The 16,748-nt window shown below is 49.0% G+C and overlaps 1 protein-coding gene across 1 annotated transcript in view; it reads right to left on the bottom strand.

Annotated features, from left to right (window-relative positions):
- LOC147898637 (uncharacterized) overlaps window positions 1-16,748 on the bottom strand; it is a 510,556-nt gene that overhangs the window by 427,483 nt on the left and 66,325 nt on the right. The window contains exons 6-7 of the mRNA XM_087379736.1: window positions 13,134-13,385; window positions 12,792-13,049 (exon numbers count right to left, since the gene is read on the bottom strand). Of these exons, the coding sequence (XP_087235862.1) occupies window positions 12,792-13,049; window positions 13,134-13,385 (510 nt within the window). The remainder of the gene's footprint in view (window positions 1-12,791; window positions 13,050-13,133; window positions 13,386-16,748) is intronic.

The following is a 16,748-nucleotide window of genomic DNA, read 5'->3' as shown; positions in this document are numbered from 1 at the left end:
CATGGAGTGGGTCTTGAGCTTGTTTCTGAGCCTCAAATTGAGCTTGTTCATTTTGGACCCATTGCTGAAGTGCCTGAAAACGAGCCTTCTCCACCTCTGCATTCGGGAATGGAGCTTCTTTTATTCGAGGCTCGGGAGTTGATGTAGATGAACTCGGCTGCTCATTGCTTGGCGGAGGTGGAGGAACTTGTGCTTTCTTTCGCAGAAGTCGCTTCGGTTGGATCGGAATGATAGGGTCCTTCGTAGCCGCTTTCTGTTGGCGTGTAATTACATTGATAGGTTGTGACCTTAGACTTGCCGGTCCCAGACTTTGATGGTCCACCCCAATGATGCCGATGGGGACGTCGGGCTTAACCTCTGTTTGTTCTGGGACCTTATTTTTCATGGGACAATCCATACAGGCATGTCCTATGCCACAATCTCTGCAGAGTGGTTGGAAAGTGGCTGGGCTACCGCGATGAGGGCATTCTGCGATTCTATGATTTTCTCCACAACCGTAACACTTGATTGGTGCGCGAAATGTGTTGGGTCGCACTTGATTTGCATAGACTGGTATTAAACCCTCTGCACCTTCGACGTAGTACACTGGGTACTCTGCTTCATACTCAAATAGCGAGTCGACTTCCTCGGCTTGTAATTGATGTATTGGAACTGCCTGAGGAGCTGGATTTGCTGCTCTTGGATACGGTCGTGGATTCGGATTCCTGAGTAGTTGTGGGACTTGTGTCCGAACGGGAACAGGATTTAGTCTCGGAGCTGGGGGCGCTTGTGCAAGTGCCGGTTGCCTGTATACTGGCATGGGTGCCGCTTGGTATTGTGGTGGTCGAGGCGGATTGTTGCGCATGTTGAAGATGCAACTGGTCTCATCATGGCCGCCGACGACACAGATATGGCACCACAACCGTGGCGGTGGATTTGCTTGTGCATTGATTCTTGCTCTTAGGACTGGGCATTCATTTGCTGTATGATTTGCCAAGCAGTGTGGGCACCAGACATTTTCTCGCCGTGGGTATGTTTGAGTTGGCGGCTGAGACAAGTGAAGTTTTTGATCCATGGCCTGCATCATATCTTCTTTCAGCTTCAAGGTCATGGCCTCGAGGCGATCTTCATTGGATGGTTCGGCAATGTCCTTTGATTTACCTTTTTTTGAGCGCTTATCTCGTGTATTGGATCTGGCATCATCACTGCTAGTGTCTGAATCTGTCATGCCATCTTCGATGTCAATGGCTGCCGCATGAGCACGCATGAGCAGCACTGAATGTTTCATAGCTACTTATCTTTTTCATCTCCTTGCGGATTTTCTTTCTGAGGCCTGCTATGAACCATGCCGTGAGGTGCTTTGCATCTGGGCGTGGGTCACATTTGGCGATCAATCTCTTCATCTTTCCCAGGTATGTGCGTACATCTTCCCTCCGGCCTTGTTCGATCTTGCTGAGTTGGAGAGCGGGGTCATCTTGTAGCCTCTCCGTTTGAAAGCGACGTTTGAATTCGGTTTGAAGTAGGTCCCATGTGGCACGTTCTTCCACAAGAAGGTCGAGGTACCATTCCGACGCCTCATCAGTTAAGGCCATTGGAAACCAAGCCACCTTAGTTTCATGGGATTGATCACCACCTGCTCGACATGCGGCATCAAAATGTTGGAGGAAGCGAGCAGGGTCTCCCCTACCATTATATTTGGGAAGTTCCAGTTTTCCCAAGGGGCGTCGGCCGTGATTGTTGTGATTTCGTCGATTGAAGAAGTTGTTAGCCTCGGCATCGAGCTCGATGTCCCCATCATGCTCAGGACGGCGTCCAGCCATGTTGGGGCGTGGAGGAGTTAAAGGAAGTTGTTGAATTTCAGGGGGGAATTCGGGGTAGAGGATTGGCGGGGGCGATTGTTGCAGTGGAGTAAGTTGCGGATTGGGCGAGCGTTGGAGTCGAAGTCGTTGGCCGGAACGTAACTCCATGCAGATGGTGAGTGATTGGCGAAGGGGATCGCTACCCCAAGTGTGGGTGTGGAGGTGGTGTCGTTAGGAGAGTTAGAGTGATGTTAGTTTGTGTAGGGACCGTCGTGTTAAAAATGTGCCTAGGATTGTCCTACGTGTGTAGGGAAATGTGCCGGTGCAGACGGATCGTTAATCGGAGGTCGCGGCGTGAAAATACGAGTGAATTAATGCAAAATGAGGCCCACACGGGGCGCGAACGAACGTGTGCTAGGGATGCCGAAATGGTGTGCAATGGGCTGGAAAAATACCCCGTAACGTGGTGGTTCCGTGTGTGAAATCTGGGTTCAAACGGGGTTCAATTTGGGTCCCAAACGGAGGAATTTCGAGGGGTTAAAGGAGGGCTAAATTTGGCGTTTGGGGGGGGTCGTAATGGTGGTGTGAATGGACTTTAAGTTCAACCGAGGGGTTGAAACTAAGTGACGCTAGTTAAAGAAACGAACTTAGTCTAGTTAGAATCAGTTAATCTAACCTAGCCGAGTTAGTGTAACTAACTATAGTGAAGTTAACTGAGGTTAGGTTTAACTAACCGAACCAAGGGCAAAACTAACCTAGTCTAGGCTTCTGCTAACTAACCTAGATTAACCTAATCTAACTGGGTTAGTCTAACAAGCCTAGGGTAACCGACTAACCTAACCTAACCTACCAACTAACCTAACCGTAGTTAGTAAGTAACCGTAGGTTAGTTTAGGTTAGGGTTGTTTTTTTTTTTTTTTTTTTTTTTTTGGGGGGGGTTCCTGTGGGGGGTTCCCCGCCGGAGGCGTCAGGGGGGGGGGGTGGCGGAGTTTGGCAAGGGGGGTCGCGCAGGGGGGGGGGTGGGCGGAGGGGGTTCGGGGGTGCGGGGGAGAGGGCGCGAGCGGAGGGGAGGGGGCGGGGGGTGGCGCGGGGGTGTTAGGGGGTGCGCGGGGGGTTAGACAGAGGGGCGGGGGGGTTAGGGGGTGCGCGGGGGGCAGCGGGGGAGGGCGTGGAGGGGAGAGGGGCGGCGCTGCAAAGCAGCGCCGCGGGGCGGAGCGGGGAGCGGCGAGGGGGCGGGGCGGCGGGTTAGAGAGAGGGGGGGCCGGAGAGCGGCGGGGTGGGGCGCGGGCGGGGGCGGCGGGCGGGTAGGGTAGGGGGGCGGGGAGCGGGGGCTGCGCCGCCGCGGGGCGGCGCGGGGCGGGGGCGGCGGGCGGGTAGGGTAGGGGGGCGGGGAGCGGGGGCTGCGCCGCCGCGGGGCGGCGCGGGGCGGGGGCGGCGCGGGGTCGCCGCCGCGGGGCGGAGCGGGCGGGCGCCGTCGCTGGCGGCTCTGCTGCTGGCGGGCGGGCGTCGGCGGCCCGGGCGAGGTGGGCGGGGGCGGCGGCGGCGTCTCTGCGGAGCGCCGCCGCGAGAACGAGGGGGTGGGTGGGGTGGGGTGGGTGGGTGGGGTGGGGTGGGTGGGAGGGGGGGGTTGAGCGAAGTACGTCGTCCCAATCGGCTAGAGAATTTAGGCAAAGTCGATGCACGATCCCGCACATTGTGCGATTTGAGCTCTCAGCTAGACCATTGGCACGTGGGTAATAGGGAGATGAAAATTTGTGAACTATTTGAAGCAGGTGAACTAGTGCAGCAATGGTGTCATTTAGGAAGTGAGACCCTCTATCACTTATCAACTCAACAGGACAACCAAACCGAGAGATGATCTGGTCATATAGAAATGTGGCTACTACCTGGGCTGTACAGTTCTTGACTGCCTTGGCTTCGACCCATTTGGTTCCATAGTCGGTGGCAAGCAGAGCATACTTGTTCCCTCGGCGTGTGGCAGGAGAGATGGGTCCAATGAAATCCAATCCCCAGCGATAGAAGGGAGGCACCGGAGTGAATGGTTTGAGAGGGAGGTACTCACGCCTCGTAGGCTTGGGGCCCGCTCGTTGACATGAATCACATCTGGTCACATGAACATGGCAGTCGCGGAAGAGCTTGGGCCACCAGAACCCTGCTCGCATGATCTTACGAGCAGTAGCATTGGAGGCCATATGCCCTCCACCTATGCCAGCATGTGCCTCTTTAAGAATGGATTGTGTCTCATGTGGAAGCACACACCGTCTCAAGATCTGATCCTTCCCAAGCTTGTACAATTGACCTGCAATCAACTTAAAAGGAGCAACTTGAAGGATCCGTTTGCGTTTCTCTGTTGGAGTTAATAATCCTGGAGGAAAGCCACCTGTAGACAAGAGGTGTACGATGTTGGCATACCATGGTGGAAAGCAGTCCACCGCAAATAGGCATTCATCAGGTAGTTCTGTTATTCCGAACAAGCCCGCATCGGGTAAGTCATCGGTGATACCACTGGCTGGTTCCCCGGAATGTAACCTAGACAAGTGGTCTGCAGGTTGATGCAGTCTCCCAGCCCTCACCACAATGTCGAATTCAAATTCTTGAAAGAGAAGAATCCATCTGCTTATCCGGCCACCAAGAGTGGGCTTATTCAATAAATACTTAAGAGCTTGATGATCAGTGATGATCACAAACTTGTTGCCCAAGAGGTAGTGACGATACTTGGTCATGGCATAAACCATGCCGAGGCCCTCCCTTTCTGTGGTACTGTAATTGCGTTCTGCTCCATTGAGTTGTCGACTCGCGAAGTAGATGGGCAAATCAATCTTAGTATCCTGGTTAGGTTGAGCCAGTATAGCACCTACTGCCCACCCACTAGCATCCACATGGACATGAAAAATTACATCCCAATCAGGCTGCCTGAGGATGGGGGCCTTCACGAGGCGATGCTTCAGATCATCAAAGGCTACTTGTTGTGGGGTGGCCCAGACAAACGATCGGTCTTGATGTAGGAGTTCTGTCAGTGCAATAGCAATGTCGGCATAGAAACGTATGAACCTTCTGTAATATCCTACATGCCCTAAGAAGGACTTCACCTCTTTGGGTGTACGAGGGATGGGCAATGAGATGATCACCTCTACCTTTGCGGGATCCGTGGTCATGCCCTCAGCAGAAACAATATGACCAAGGAGAACACCTCGGAGTGCGAGAAAGAAACATTTGTCAGGGTTCAAACACAAGCGCACTTCTCTGCACTTATCAAAGACCCATCTCAACTTATGTAGATGATCATTTTGTATGGCCGGATCAAGATGGGAGGCCGATTTACCATTAAAAACAGAGAAGTCATCTAGAAATACCTCAAGAAACTTACCGATATTCTCTTGAAAGAGTTTGGTTACAAGTCGTTGAAAGGTTGCCGGGGCATTACATAGTCCAAAGGGCATCATTCAGTAGGCGTATGTTCCCCATTGAGTGACAAAGGTAGTCTTGGGCTGATCCTGTTCTTTCACTCGAACTTGGTTGTACCCGCTATATCCATCCATGAATGAGTATAAAGCATGTCCTGCCACTGTCTCCAACACTCTATCTGTGAAAGGAAGAGGGAACCTATCACGTCGTGTTGCAGCATTCAAACTCCGATAGTCAACACATATTCTAAGTTTGCCGGTCTCTCTTTTGGGTACAATGACAATTCCACTGACCCAATCGGAGTAATCCACTAGGTAGATTAATCCTGCTTGCTCCATTTTCTGTATATCTGTTTGGACTGCCTTGCCGTAGTTGGGATTCATGCGGTATGGACCTTTAATCACAGGGTCTGCATCGGGATATAAGTCAATGCTATGCTCCATGAAATCAGCGGGCACCCCCTTCAGATCCTTGTAGGACCAAGCAAAGACATCCACAAATTCTTTAAAAAGGTCGGTGACTGCACCTAGAAGATAGTCATGTTCCCAGACCCAAGTGGCTAACTTCAAATGCCTGGGTTGGTCCTCACTTCCAATGTTGAGATACCGCCAGTTCCGTGCCTCATCAACAGGGGCAATGCATTGGGATGTTGAGGTACTTGGTTCACCCATTCTCAGTCCTGTATGTGCTGGAGTATCTTCAAGGGGAAAGTCCCCCTCCACTTCTCTCAACCAAGATGAGGGGTATGTAACTGGGGGGTTCTCAGGCATTGACTGAGATGTAGAATCAGTAGATGTTGCAGATGTTGTGTGCCTTCGATGCCTCGGTGACTGTTTCAGCATGCCCCGGTAAGGTAAGCCTTCCACCTCATAAGTGGTTTCCGGACGGTCTTGAATTGAGGGGTGGTCGGCTTCTGATAAGAAAAGGTCAAGCAAAGTGAGATCGGCCATGTCCTCATCTCTGTATCCGGTATGCACCCTGGGTCCGCCCAAGACCTTAAGCTGTTGGTGGTGATTCTCCTCAAGTTCAGCAATGTCTATGTCACTTTCGTCTAAATCACTATCATCATCAGTCTCGTCTTCATTAGTGTTCCTGTTTTCTGTATCACCATCATTGCACTTAGCAGCACCATGGTTGTACACCGTAGTACCATGGTTGTGCACTGTAATACCATGATTGTACTCTGAAGTACCATTGGTGGGTTGTGCCCTACTAGCCTCGTCCCTAGTAGATCCTTCATTGTATCCTATAGTATTGTCAGCATCATTTTGACCAATGTCCTCCATGTCGGCCACTGGACGACGATCCTCAATGTTTACTACAGTACCATCGTTGTCCTCAGTACGATCTGTGGTGTCCACTGTAGTACCCCTAGTGGCCATTCTCTTATACATGTGTGGACTATTGCAAAGTCCAAAGGGCATCCTTTTGTAAACTAGTTCAGCCAGACCCTGTCGTTCTGGGTGGATTTCTGATACTGCAAGTAGGTGTTCTTCTTGATCTTCTTGTTGGCATAGTTCCACCATGTTGACCGCTAATGAGCCCAGGGCTCCCATCCAATCCAAAATGATAGCCTCCTCGTCTTCTTGATCAGCCCGATCCAACAAGTAGGTCAAACTTTCAAATCCTTCTAGGGTTGTCTCCTCATTGATACCTTGGTCACCACCCCTGGGCCAGTCCCCACAGGCCCAATGCTCCTCTTCGACTCCGGCTTGTTCTTCAAAATCCTCCTCTCCTAGTTCTATTGGTATGTGCCTTGCCTGCCCTGTGACCATATCTATTTCGAGGGATGTCGATCCCAGGGGCAATCGAACTTCATCAGTTGACCAATCCTGAATGGCTTTTGAAGACCGCAACCATGGCCGACCAAGAAGTAGAGGGTAAGTTTGTTCATTTTCGGTCATATCAAGAACAACAAAATTGGAGAGAAAAGTTACTCCGCCAATCTTCATGTGAACACCTTTGACTGCACCCATTGGTTTTACTCTGCGTTGATCAGCCATGCGTACCTGAAAGTGAACATCACTTGTCAACTTCAACCCTAGTTTTTGGAGTGTACCTTTTGGCATAATGTTCACAGCCGCCCCACCATCGAGGAAGACGTCCTTCAGCTCCACTCCATGGATCTCCACGGTGAGCTTGGGACTTTGTTCACAAGTGAGGGCAGCGTAGGCAGAGAAGTGGTCCGGTGTAGACCCATGCTGAGCCGGTAATGTCTCTGGTGGTGGCCCACTCGGAGTAGATCCCTTGTGTCGACCTCCTGGGAAGCGATTCAGAAATGTAATAGTCTGATGCTTGATTTGGGGGCTTGATTTGGGGGGACCATAGGCAAAGTTGTCGTAGAGTGATGTTGGGTTTGAAACTCATAAGATCTTCAAACAAGGAGTAGTGGTGGACACTAGCATTAGCCTTTTGCAACTTCATCCTCCTAGCCTCTGGCCGAGGGTCGAAGCTTACACGAGGATGTGGATGTAGGTCTGAACTGTGAGTCATTGTCTCCAGTGGTTTCTCTTCCATTACTCCTTTCCCTTTTTCCTGGGCAGAACTAGATCTTGTCCCCATAGCCTCTTCTCTGTTGAGTGCTGTTGAGGACAAAGTGGGAGGACCTACTCGTGCCTCCTTATCCCGGTACTGTCCGAGGGTTGTCACTTCTGTTGCAAACCTCACAGTTCTGGACTTGCGGGATGGAAGCTGAGGTGTGCTACCTTCATCTTCAGAACTTGTTTGAAGATCTCTCGTGACACCCTTTACTACCTCCTGATACCTCAAAGGCATAGAGTGATCCCCCGAGGATGAGGCACTCCCAGAGTTAGTGGTTGACCTTAATGGTTGTGGGCCCTTCGAGTTTGTTTCTGAATCACTATCAGAAGCCAGCATGGGTGGTCTATTCCTGGGCGTACTGTGTACCTTGGAGGAGGAGAATGACCTCGGTGGGGGAACACTTGTCGAACTCATTGGTGCTGAGGTCTCCGGTGCTGACTCTGAGTCACCCTTACATTTGTCACCTTTTGTATGTGACTGTGTCACAGCGCCCAACACTACGCCAATCAAATGGGGATTGTTGCCCTCCCCCGCCACTACTACATCAACCATATTCACTTGGGATGCGGGTTCCACTCTTCTATTGGGACAATCTCTGGTGTAGTGGTCATTTGTGTTGCACTGTGTACAAGAGGGTCCCCCGAACGGCTATGTACAATCATCTTGGTAGTGGCCGTACTCGCCACATCTGTAACACATGATGGGTCTTCTAAAGTTTGTACCCCTGCCTGCACCTCCGCGTCCACCTCTGAAACCACCCCTTCGACCGCGTTGATAAGAGGGTCCATAGCCACCTCCTGACATAGGTGGTTGGTACGGGGCATAGTATGGCTGAGGATAGAAATAAGGGGAACCAATTGAATTGGGGGCAAGAGCTTGGAGCAAAGGGGGAGTCAGAAGCAATGGAGGTGGCATGACAGGAGGAGGAGGTGGCTCAGATGCTCCTGCAAGAGGGGGAGCAGGAGATACTTCTGCTGGACCAGAAGTTATGGGTACCGTTCTGTTGACTGCAGCAACCAGAGGTTCCCCCGAGGTATACTCTGGAAGAAGCTTTCTTAATCCTTTAAGGTACCTACACTCAGAGGCATCATGTCCATGGATCTCACAAAATGTACAAAATGAGGTAGAAGTAGGTACCTTTCGCTTGGAGGGGCACTCCCAGTAACCATGGTTAGAACCCTTGCATTCGGTGCACCAAAGGCCACTTCGAATTTGGGCCTCAAAGGATGATTGGCCATCCACCTTTATTCTATCTTTCAGGCCTTCTTTGATTTCTTCCAACTCCTTCTTGAGTTGCTGCCATGCGGATGATCCCTCCTCTCTTGGGAGTTGGGTGGTCGTATTCGTTGATGAGGCAAAGCTTAACTGTGACCGTTCCATCTTGACAGCTTCTTTTAGGAAGTCTTGAAGTGAGGCATGTTCAGGGAGTTTATCCACCAACCTTATAGCAATGGAAGGGGGTAATGCTTTCAAAAACCATCCCTTCATAACAGCATCATTAGGTGGCACAGACATCTTTGCCGCCAAGACCCTCATCCTTGTGTACATCTCAGAGATGCTTTCTCCAGGCTTCATGGTGTCAGTGGACAATCATGTGTTCGAATTTTTCCAACTTGAAAGTGCGTAAGAATTCCTCCCTTAGGTCTGTCCACGTCTGGAAGTGGTCCGGAGGAAATTGACTGTACCATACATCCGCTGCATCCTCCAATGACGAAGGAAAGATGTGAAGGAACGCATGCTCATTCTCCACACCTTTAGCTTTACATGCTGTGAGGAACTTCCTCACATGAGCTTCCGCATCCTCATGGAGGTGGCCTTTGAACTTTTGAGTCTTCACGTGGACCTTGTTGAGTAGCTCAAGAAGTCTAGCCCTGTCTGAGGGACTGAGAACGGCCATCCCCACCCGAGAGGTTGGAGAAGATGCAAGAGTTGGAGGGAGTCCCGGTGGGGCTGTAATGAGTGTTGGTGTTCCCAAGGAGGAGACCACCCCGACAACTCCTCCTGTGGAGGACCACAATGGGGAAGTCACTACTGATGTAGTCATAGAGGGAGTGTACCCAGATGGTAGCGCGTAAGTGGGGGGTCTCGGTGTTGCAGAGGGAAAGGGTGAGAACATGGAAGATGTGGGGGTGAAAGAGGATGGGAGAGCATTTGGAAAGAGAGGGACGGAGCTAAAGTCATGGATGAGTAGGCAGAAGGGAAGGAAGGAGGTGGTGGAAAAGGCAACACCGGTGTGGATGGAAAGGGAGATGAAACCATCGTGGCAGGTAAAGGCATGGCCGGAGCAAAAGTACCCCCCAATGGAATAGATGTAGAAGAAGGATTAGCTAGGAGCCTGGAGGTCGCAGCTTGTCCACAAGAGGCTGAGGAGCAGATGGAGTCACCACTCCGGTAGAAGAGGTGGTTGATGAAGACATCGTTGCAGGAAGAGAAGAGGGGCTTCCTTGACCTTGATGAGTTCCTGAGGAGCCCTTGTCCTTAGTACCCTCTTCTTTCACCTGTTCTCCGCTTTGCACTTCTTCTTCTCCGGAGTCCGGATCTGACCACCAGGGTCCCTGTTGATCCAAGTCAATGAGAGTGTCGATGAAGTTACTTGCTCTGGCTACTGCTCCAGTGGGTTCACTTTGTGCTCGAGTTGAGGGCTTCGCAAACTTACGTCACACGTAATGCTTCTTGTACCTAGTTTGGTCTGCCGGAAGTCTTTTCTCCACTCTCCTCAAGTACCTCCTAGTTCTCTCACTAGCTCCTTCAAAGGTTTCAGAACTACTCGGCATAATACCTCTCTCTAGGACCCTAGATCACGACTTCTCTCGTGCTACTCAATACCAGCAGTGTCCCACCGTGATCGCCATAAACTGTTTGAGGGGAGGGGTTCCTATCCTTCCGGAGGTGTTACCGGAGGCCAAAGGCCACTGGTGTGAGAAGCATGAGTTGTGCAATGCTCTAATGCAATGGATCGTGCAGAGCGCACCGTGCAGTAGTGTGCGAGTGTCGTATGCTATACTGCAGTGAACGACGACGTACGAGTGCACTATGCTAAGTGACAATCACCGGTGAACTCCACAACATAAGCAAAATAAGAAAATCCTACACTGGTGAACAATCCCCATATCCGGAAGAGACAGGAGAGATGAGAAAGTGACCGAATTGGCCAATGTACATATCATTGGACGTGTCCCCAGGTCACAAGTCGCAAGTCACAAGAATACACGAGTCGCAAATCACCAGAATACACAGGTCTATCCCCATAGTAGACAAAGGGTACACACAAGTCTCTCACATTCGCTCCTTGGCGAGCTCGTAGCTCTAGCCTCTATCTCTCCTCACTCTCCTCCCTTTCGCTCCCTGCCGAATGCCGAATGCCTCCTTTTCTCTCTCCCTTCTCCTTCATCCTCATCCCCCGCCTTGGAGGGTCCCTTCTTCGCTGAGAATCTCCCCTCTTTCTTCCCATTGGTCATCCTCTTATCTCCTTAGCTGTTGAGGATAGCCGTTGCACCGCTGGCTCTCTTGATGGCTTCGGCGACTTCCTGACTCCCTGACTCGCTAGCCCGATGGTGTAAATTCTCCATGTGCAGGTGAGCTGGTTCACCGCACCTCTTGATGGCTTCGGCGACTTTCTGACTCCCTGACTCGCCAGCCCGATGGTGTAAATTCTCCATGTGCAGGTGAGCTGGTTCACCGCACCACTGCACCACTGTATCACTGAACCACTGTGTAATATAAATACTCCTGACTGCTCCATGTGCTAAGCTCACTCTCCATGTGCGCAGCTCTTGATGACCTATGGTTGACCTGTGTCGACCTGTGGTTGACCTGTGTCGACCTGGGGTTAACATGTGTCGACCTGTGGTTGACAGCCTCGGACAGTACTCCTGGATGAACCCGTGTGATCGCGTGGCTAACTTGTGTTGACACATGGTCAACAGATGTCGTCATGTGGTCAACGCCTGTCGACAGGTGGTCGTGTGATAAGGTAACAGTCACTAGACTCTAGAAAGTCACAATGTCTATGGGATATCTCCCAATATGACATATGGCATGTATAGGACTCACTAGACGATAAAACCACACCTAGACCACCTAGATGACATATGGCATGTATAGGACTCACTAGACGATAAAACCACACCTAGACCACCTAGAACACTCATTTTAGACTCACTTTGGCTTCATACAGTTGTATGGTGCATCAGTCCGTACAGTATGTACGGCTGGCTGTATGGGCAGCTGATGGCGAGGCTAACGGAGTAGTTGATGGAGAGGCATTCCGATGTAGATCAGCTCCAGGAGGTGAGGCTAAGGGAAGGGAGCTCTACCTTGGAGGAGAGGGTAACTTCCATTTGCGAGCTTTTCTCATCCTCAAGGTAGAGCAAGTAGAAGGGGAAGGGAGGAATGGAGGCTTTGATACCACAGGAAGGCACATGGTGGAGAAGGAGTAAGAGAGAATAGGCTAGGGATAGAGGCTAGGGATAGAGATAATGATACTCAAAGAAAGACATAATGAAATGGAAATGAAATGACTAAGCAATGAACAAATGAAAGTACTCACATGTAGACCAAAGAGCTTGTAGCTTGATACTTGATTGATTTGACACTAGACACGTACAGCTCTTATATAAGAGCGCACACACACATATGAATACCTATGCATATGGGATAACTCCCAATGTGACACGCGGCATCCATAGGACACACTAGACTAGAACTCACACTAGAACACTCTAGAACACACCAAACTGACTCAACTTGGCTTTGAAGCGGGAAAATCAGGCATCCCAAAACTTCTTTTCCCTTTCATTTAAAATTAAAAACCCATTATTTTTTTTCTTGCAGAAATTAAATCGTCTTGCACTTATATCTCAACAAAAAGGCATACAGCAGGAAAAGTTCCCAAACTAAGTTGAGCAATCCATTTTCCAAGTTATGAGTTTAGGTAAACAGATGTCAATACATTTGTCTAGAGCATACAGTAAATTATGAAAGATAACCTGCTATGAGTTTAGGTGAACAGATGTCAATAAGTTTGTCTACTTTAATGTGAGCATACAGTAAATTATGAAAGATAACCTGTTCATAGCGGCGATCTTCTATCGAAAAACCCGGCCTTAAATAGTCACCCCATATAATAGGCTTTGTAAATATTTCCTCATATTGGCCAGTCTCCTCAAAACTTCTTCTGAGAAGTTCATATAACATCTTCTTAAAATACTCCCTATCTTCCTCATTTATAAGACGGTCATGAAAAACACGCATGCTTTCATGGATCCAAAGACTGCGGAAGGACTTCTTTGTACCACAGTCAGCCGGTTTAACCATGAGAATTCCCTGGTAAAGAATTGGTTTGTGATTTCCTCCATCGGTATCTTGATTAAAATAAAATTCATGTGATGTGTTAGAAGACTAACAAACCTGGAAGACTTTGGATACATCGCGAAGATTAAAAGTATAGTGAGACTTTGCAGGTGTAGGAAGAAGCTCTTTACTGATACGCATGTATACCTCAATAGTGCATTCCACTACAGGTTTTACAAATGCTTTGCAATCGGAAGGGAATAGCTGTAGAAAACCTCCCAAAATACCACCAAAGATAGTACGTAAGCATTGTTCAGAAGGAGGCTGCACACACACCATGCTGAAATGCCTGAAGAATCTTGGAGTCACCTGCATGAAATTGATTATTAGCACCAATATGGTCCCTTTAATTTGGGGATACTAAAATTGACATGAGAAGCCTATTTTTCCCCCCCCCTTGTTTTGTGGCAACATACATATAATTTCAATGTCATATTCACATATGAAAATTTACAGTTTAGAGTTTCTGATTTTACTTTTCAGCACCAAAAAAGCCATGCCTATATTGCAAGAGATTGGACTTTTAAGTCATTAAAGAATGTTTGCATTCTAAAAGATCATTCGCTTAGAAGCTATTTTGAACAAAAACTTGGTAGTCGCAAATTTAACACATTGGCATGTGAAATCCATAGGAACTCTTTCTCTCAGCTCCCTCAGTCCCTCACCTCCCCTCTCAGCCCCCCTGTCCCTCTTTCAGCCCCTCGTCCCCCTCAGCTCATGACCTTCCCTCTCATCTCCCTTTCCCCCTCTCTCAGCCCCCCCATCCCCTATTCCTGCCCCCCGCCCCCCCTCAAACCCCCTGTCCCCCCCTCTCAGCCCCCCTGCCCCCGCCTCGCCACCCCCCCCCACCTCTCCCCGCCCCCCTACCCACACCTCAGCCCCCCCTGCCCCTCACCTTCCCTCCTTGCTCCCATCCCCCTCTCAACCCATTTGCCCCTCCTGTACTACCTCTCGCCTCCTCTTCCTGCCCCCGCCTCCCTTCTCAGCACCTCCCTCCCAATTCCTCTTTTCAGCGCGGTTCCTCCTTTTCTCCCCTTTTTATTCCTCCTCTTGGCCCTCTAGAGATGGATATGAAGGAACATAGTGGAGAGGGAGAGGGAGAGGGGGAGGGTAGGCTAGGGAGAGAGATAATGATACTCAAATGGAAACATAATGAGAGGAAACATAAATGAAAGAAAGAGAAATGGAAGTGCCAAAATGAAAGGACTCACATTGATAAGCTTGATGTAGACTCCTTGATGTATATTAATGCAACACACAAGTACAATCATATATAGGATAAGACACACACTAGAATACCAAAGTGTATATGGGATATGTCCCAATATGACACGTGGCACTCACACATAAGACTCTTATAGAACTCCTAGTAGAACACACTAAGACACACTCAACTTGACTTCATATTCTAACACCCCCATGGAGGAAAGGTGAGGGACTATTAGAATGGAACTTAGAACAGAACATGACAATGAGGGACTACTAATCTGTGCATCCCAAGTAACTCAGAGGCAAAGTCTGAGCATGTTCGGAGGTTGGATCCAAGGACTCTCATGGCATGAGACTCAAAATGACTCAAAGGCTTACATCTTAGCATGGCCACATGACCAGATCATAGGTCTAGGAATACACCAACATCCTAGAACTCGGCTAGGCCTGATAAAGAGACTCTATCAAAGCCAATACATGGCTCCCACAATACATGCCCCTCGTGGCTCCAAAATAGGGTGACATGGAGCCACACATCATAGATAGCAAAACATCATTTTAGGAGGACTATCCAAGGATGAGAACCTTTATTGAGTCAAAAAGATTATTACATTCAAGGTTTTGGGGGACTACCCAAGGCAGAGTACCCATATACATAAACCTCAAGGACATGATTTAGAAGACATACAAAACACAGGTCTGCCCATGTGTTTGAAAAGTTTATAGCATAAGGTAATGGTAAATCATTGAGCTTTTTGGCTACAGCATGCTCCACGGGTTCTTCCATAAAGGGCTTTGAGTTCTCAACACCATGTTGGAGTGAGAGAAGCCAGAAGAAGTAACTGCCAACAAAAATCTGCTCTATATGTGCATTCATTGATGTACCAGGGTAATTCAAACAATGATGAATCTCACAGCCTTCCTGAGATAGGGCACATTGGTGCCACAAATAGTGTGTAGCAAAATCACTCCCTCACTCATAGCTTTTACAATGTCCATTTTCCACAAAAGTACAACCTCCAAAAGATTTTGCAAACCATTCATCAGTGCCCATTATTTCGCGTTGTCTAGTGTATGACAAACAATGGTGGCTGGCAAAAGCAAGATCGTTGGTTGGATGCAGCCTCTCCACACACTTCCAAATTACTACCGAATAACTTGTCGTTCCATCCGAAGTAATCCAAAAGTACGATGCACACAAAGCGCAGCAATCACGCCTCAAATCAAGCGATGGCAAGGATAAAATTGGCATTTGATCATTTGCATGCATGACTTGCAGAATCCACCACCAGACTATGCACCGGCCTTTCTTACAAAAATCGTTATTCTATGGCTGTGGCTCCTTTAGCAAACATCGTATTAGTTTATAAGGCTATAGACATTAATATTTCTGTCAAAGTGTTTCAGTGCCATCTAGTATGCTTGGTGGGTGTGAAATTGTTCCTTAGACCGGCCAGTAAGAGAGCATCTCCATCGTGTTCAGGTCGACCTCAGCAAGTAGAAGTTCCGCACAATAACCAGCTTCTTCAACGCAATAGTCAGCTCCAACTTTCAATGCACAAGAAGCAGCTTCTTCAATGCAGTAGTCAGCTCCAGCTTTCAACGCAGCAGCAATAAATCTCCTCCAATGACGAAGCCACGAATTGGTTCCAATGCACCTTCTCCACGTAGCAACCACAAGAAACCAATTAGTCTCCACGCAGTAATCAATGTAGCTACGAATCAGCTCTTCCACAGTAGCCGCCAAGAATCAGCTCCACGCAACAGCCAAATGAGGAGCATCCAGTGAGGAAAAGAGGTCACGGCGGTGAAGGAGAAGAAGGCGATGAGGGAGAAGAATGGAATGAAGAGGCTAAAGTGGGATTTCCAAGAGGGAAGAGGGAGAATAGCTTCCTTTGGCCTCTCTCAACCTCGTTCCCTTGGAGAATCAAGGAGGAAGGAAGAGAGGACAACTGACTCTGATACCACATGAAGGAACATGGTGGAGAGGGAGAGGGAGAGAGAGAGGGTAGGCTAGGGAGAGAGAGAATGATCCTCAAATGGAAACATAATGAAAGGAAACGGAAATGGAAGTGTCAAAATGAAAGGACTCACATTGATAAGCTTGATGTAGACTCCTTGATGTATATTGATGTGACACACAAGTACAATCATATATAGGATAGGCACACACTAGAATACCAAAGTGTATATGGGAAATCTCCCTGTATGACACGTGGCACTCACACACACTCAACTTGACTTCATGTTCTAACAGGATAGAACTTTCTTTTTCAATTCGAGTTGGTGTCTCACCTTCAATTGACGAATGGCCCATTCAGTCAATCCCAAACCACTTCCACCCGGCTGCAAGAACGTTTTTCAAACGACAAGTTGCTGCAGCCTCAAATAGACGTGGAATTGGAGTCTTCGACCACCCCCTTTGCTCGCATCTATGGACCTTATTCTTCCACACTTCAAGCT

Source organism: Dipteris shenzhenensis, chromosome 9 (genome assembly GCF_047967505.1).
Source record: "Dipteris shenzhenensis isolate YYH24624 ecotype China chromosome 9, Dip_SZ_1.0, whole genome shotgun sequence".
Classification (NCBI taxonomy): domain Eukaryota; kingdom Viridiplantae; phylum Streptophyta; class Polypodiopsida; order Gleicheniales; family Dipteridaceae; genus Dipteris; species Dipteris shenzhenensis.
This window is presented reverse-complemented; position numbering and strand designations above follow the sequence as displayed.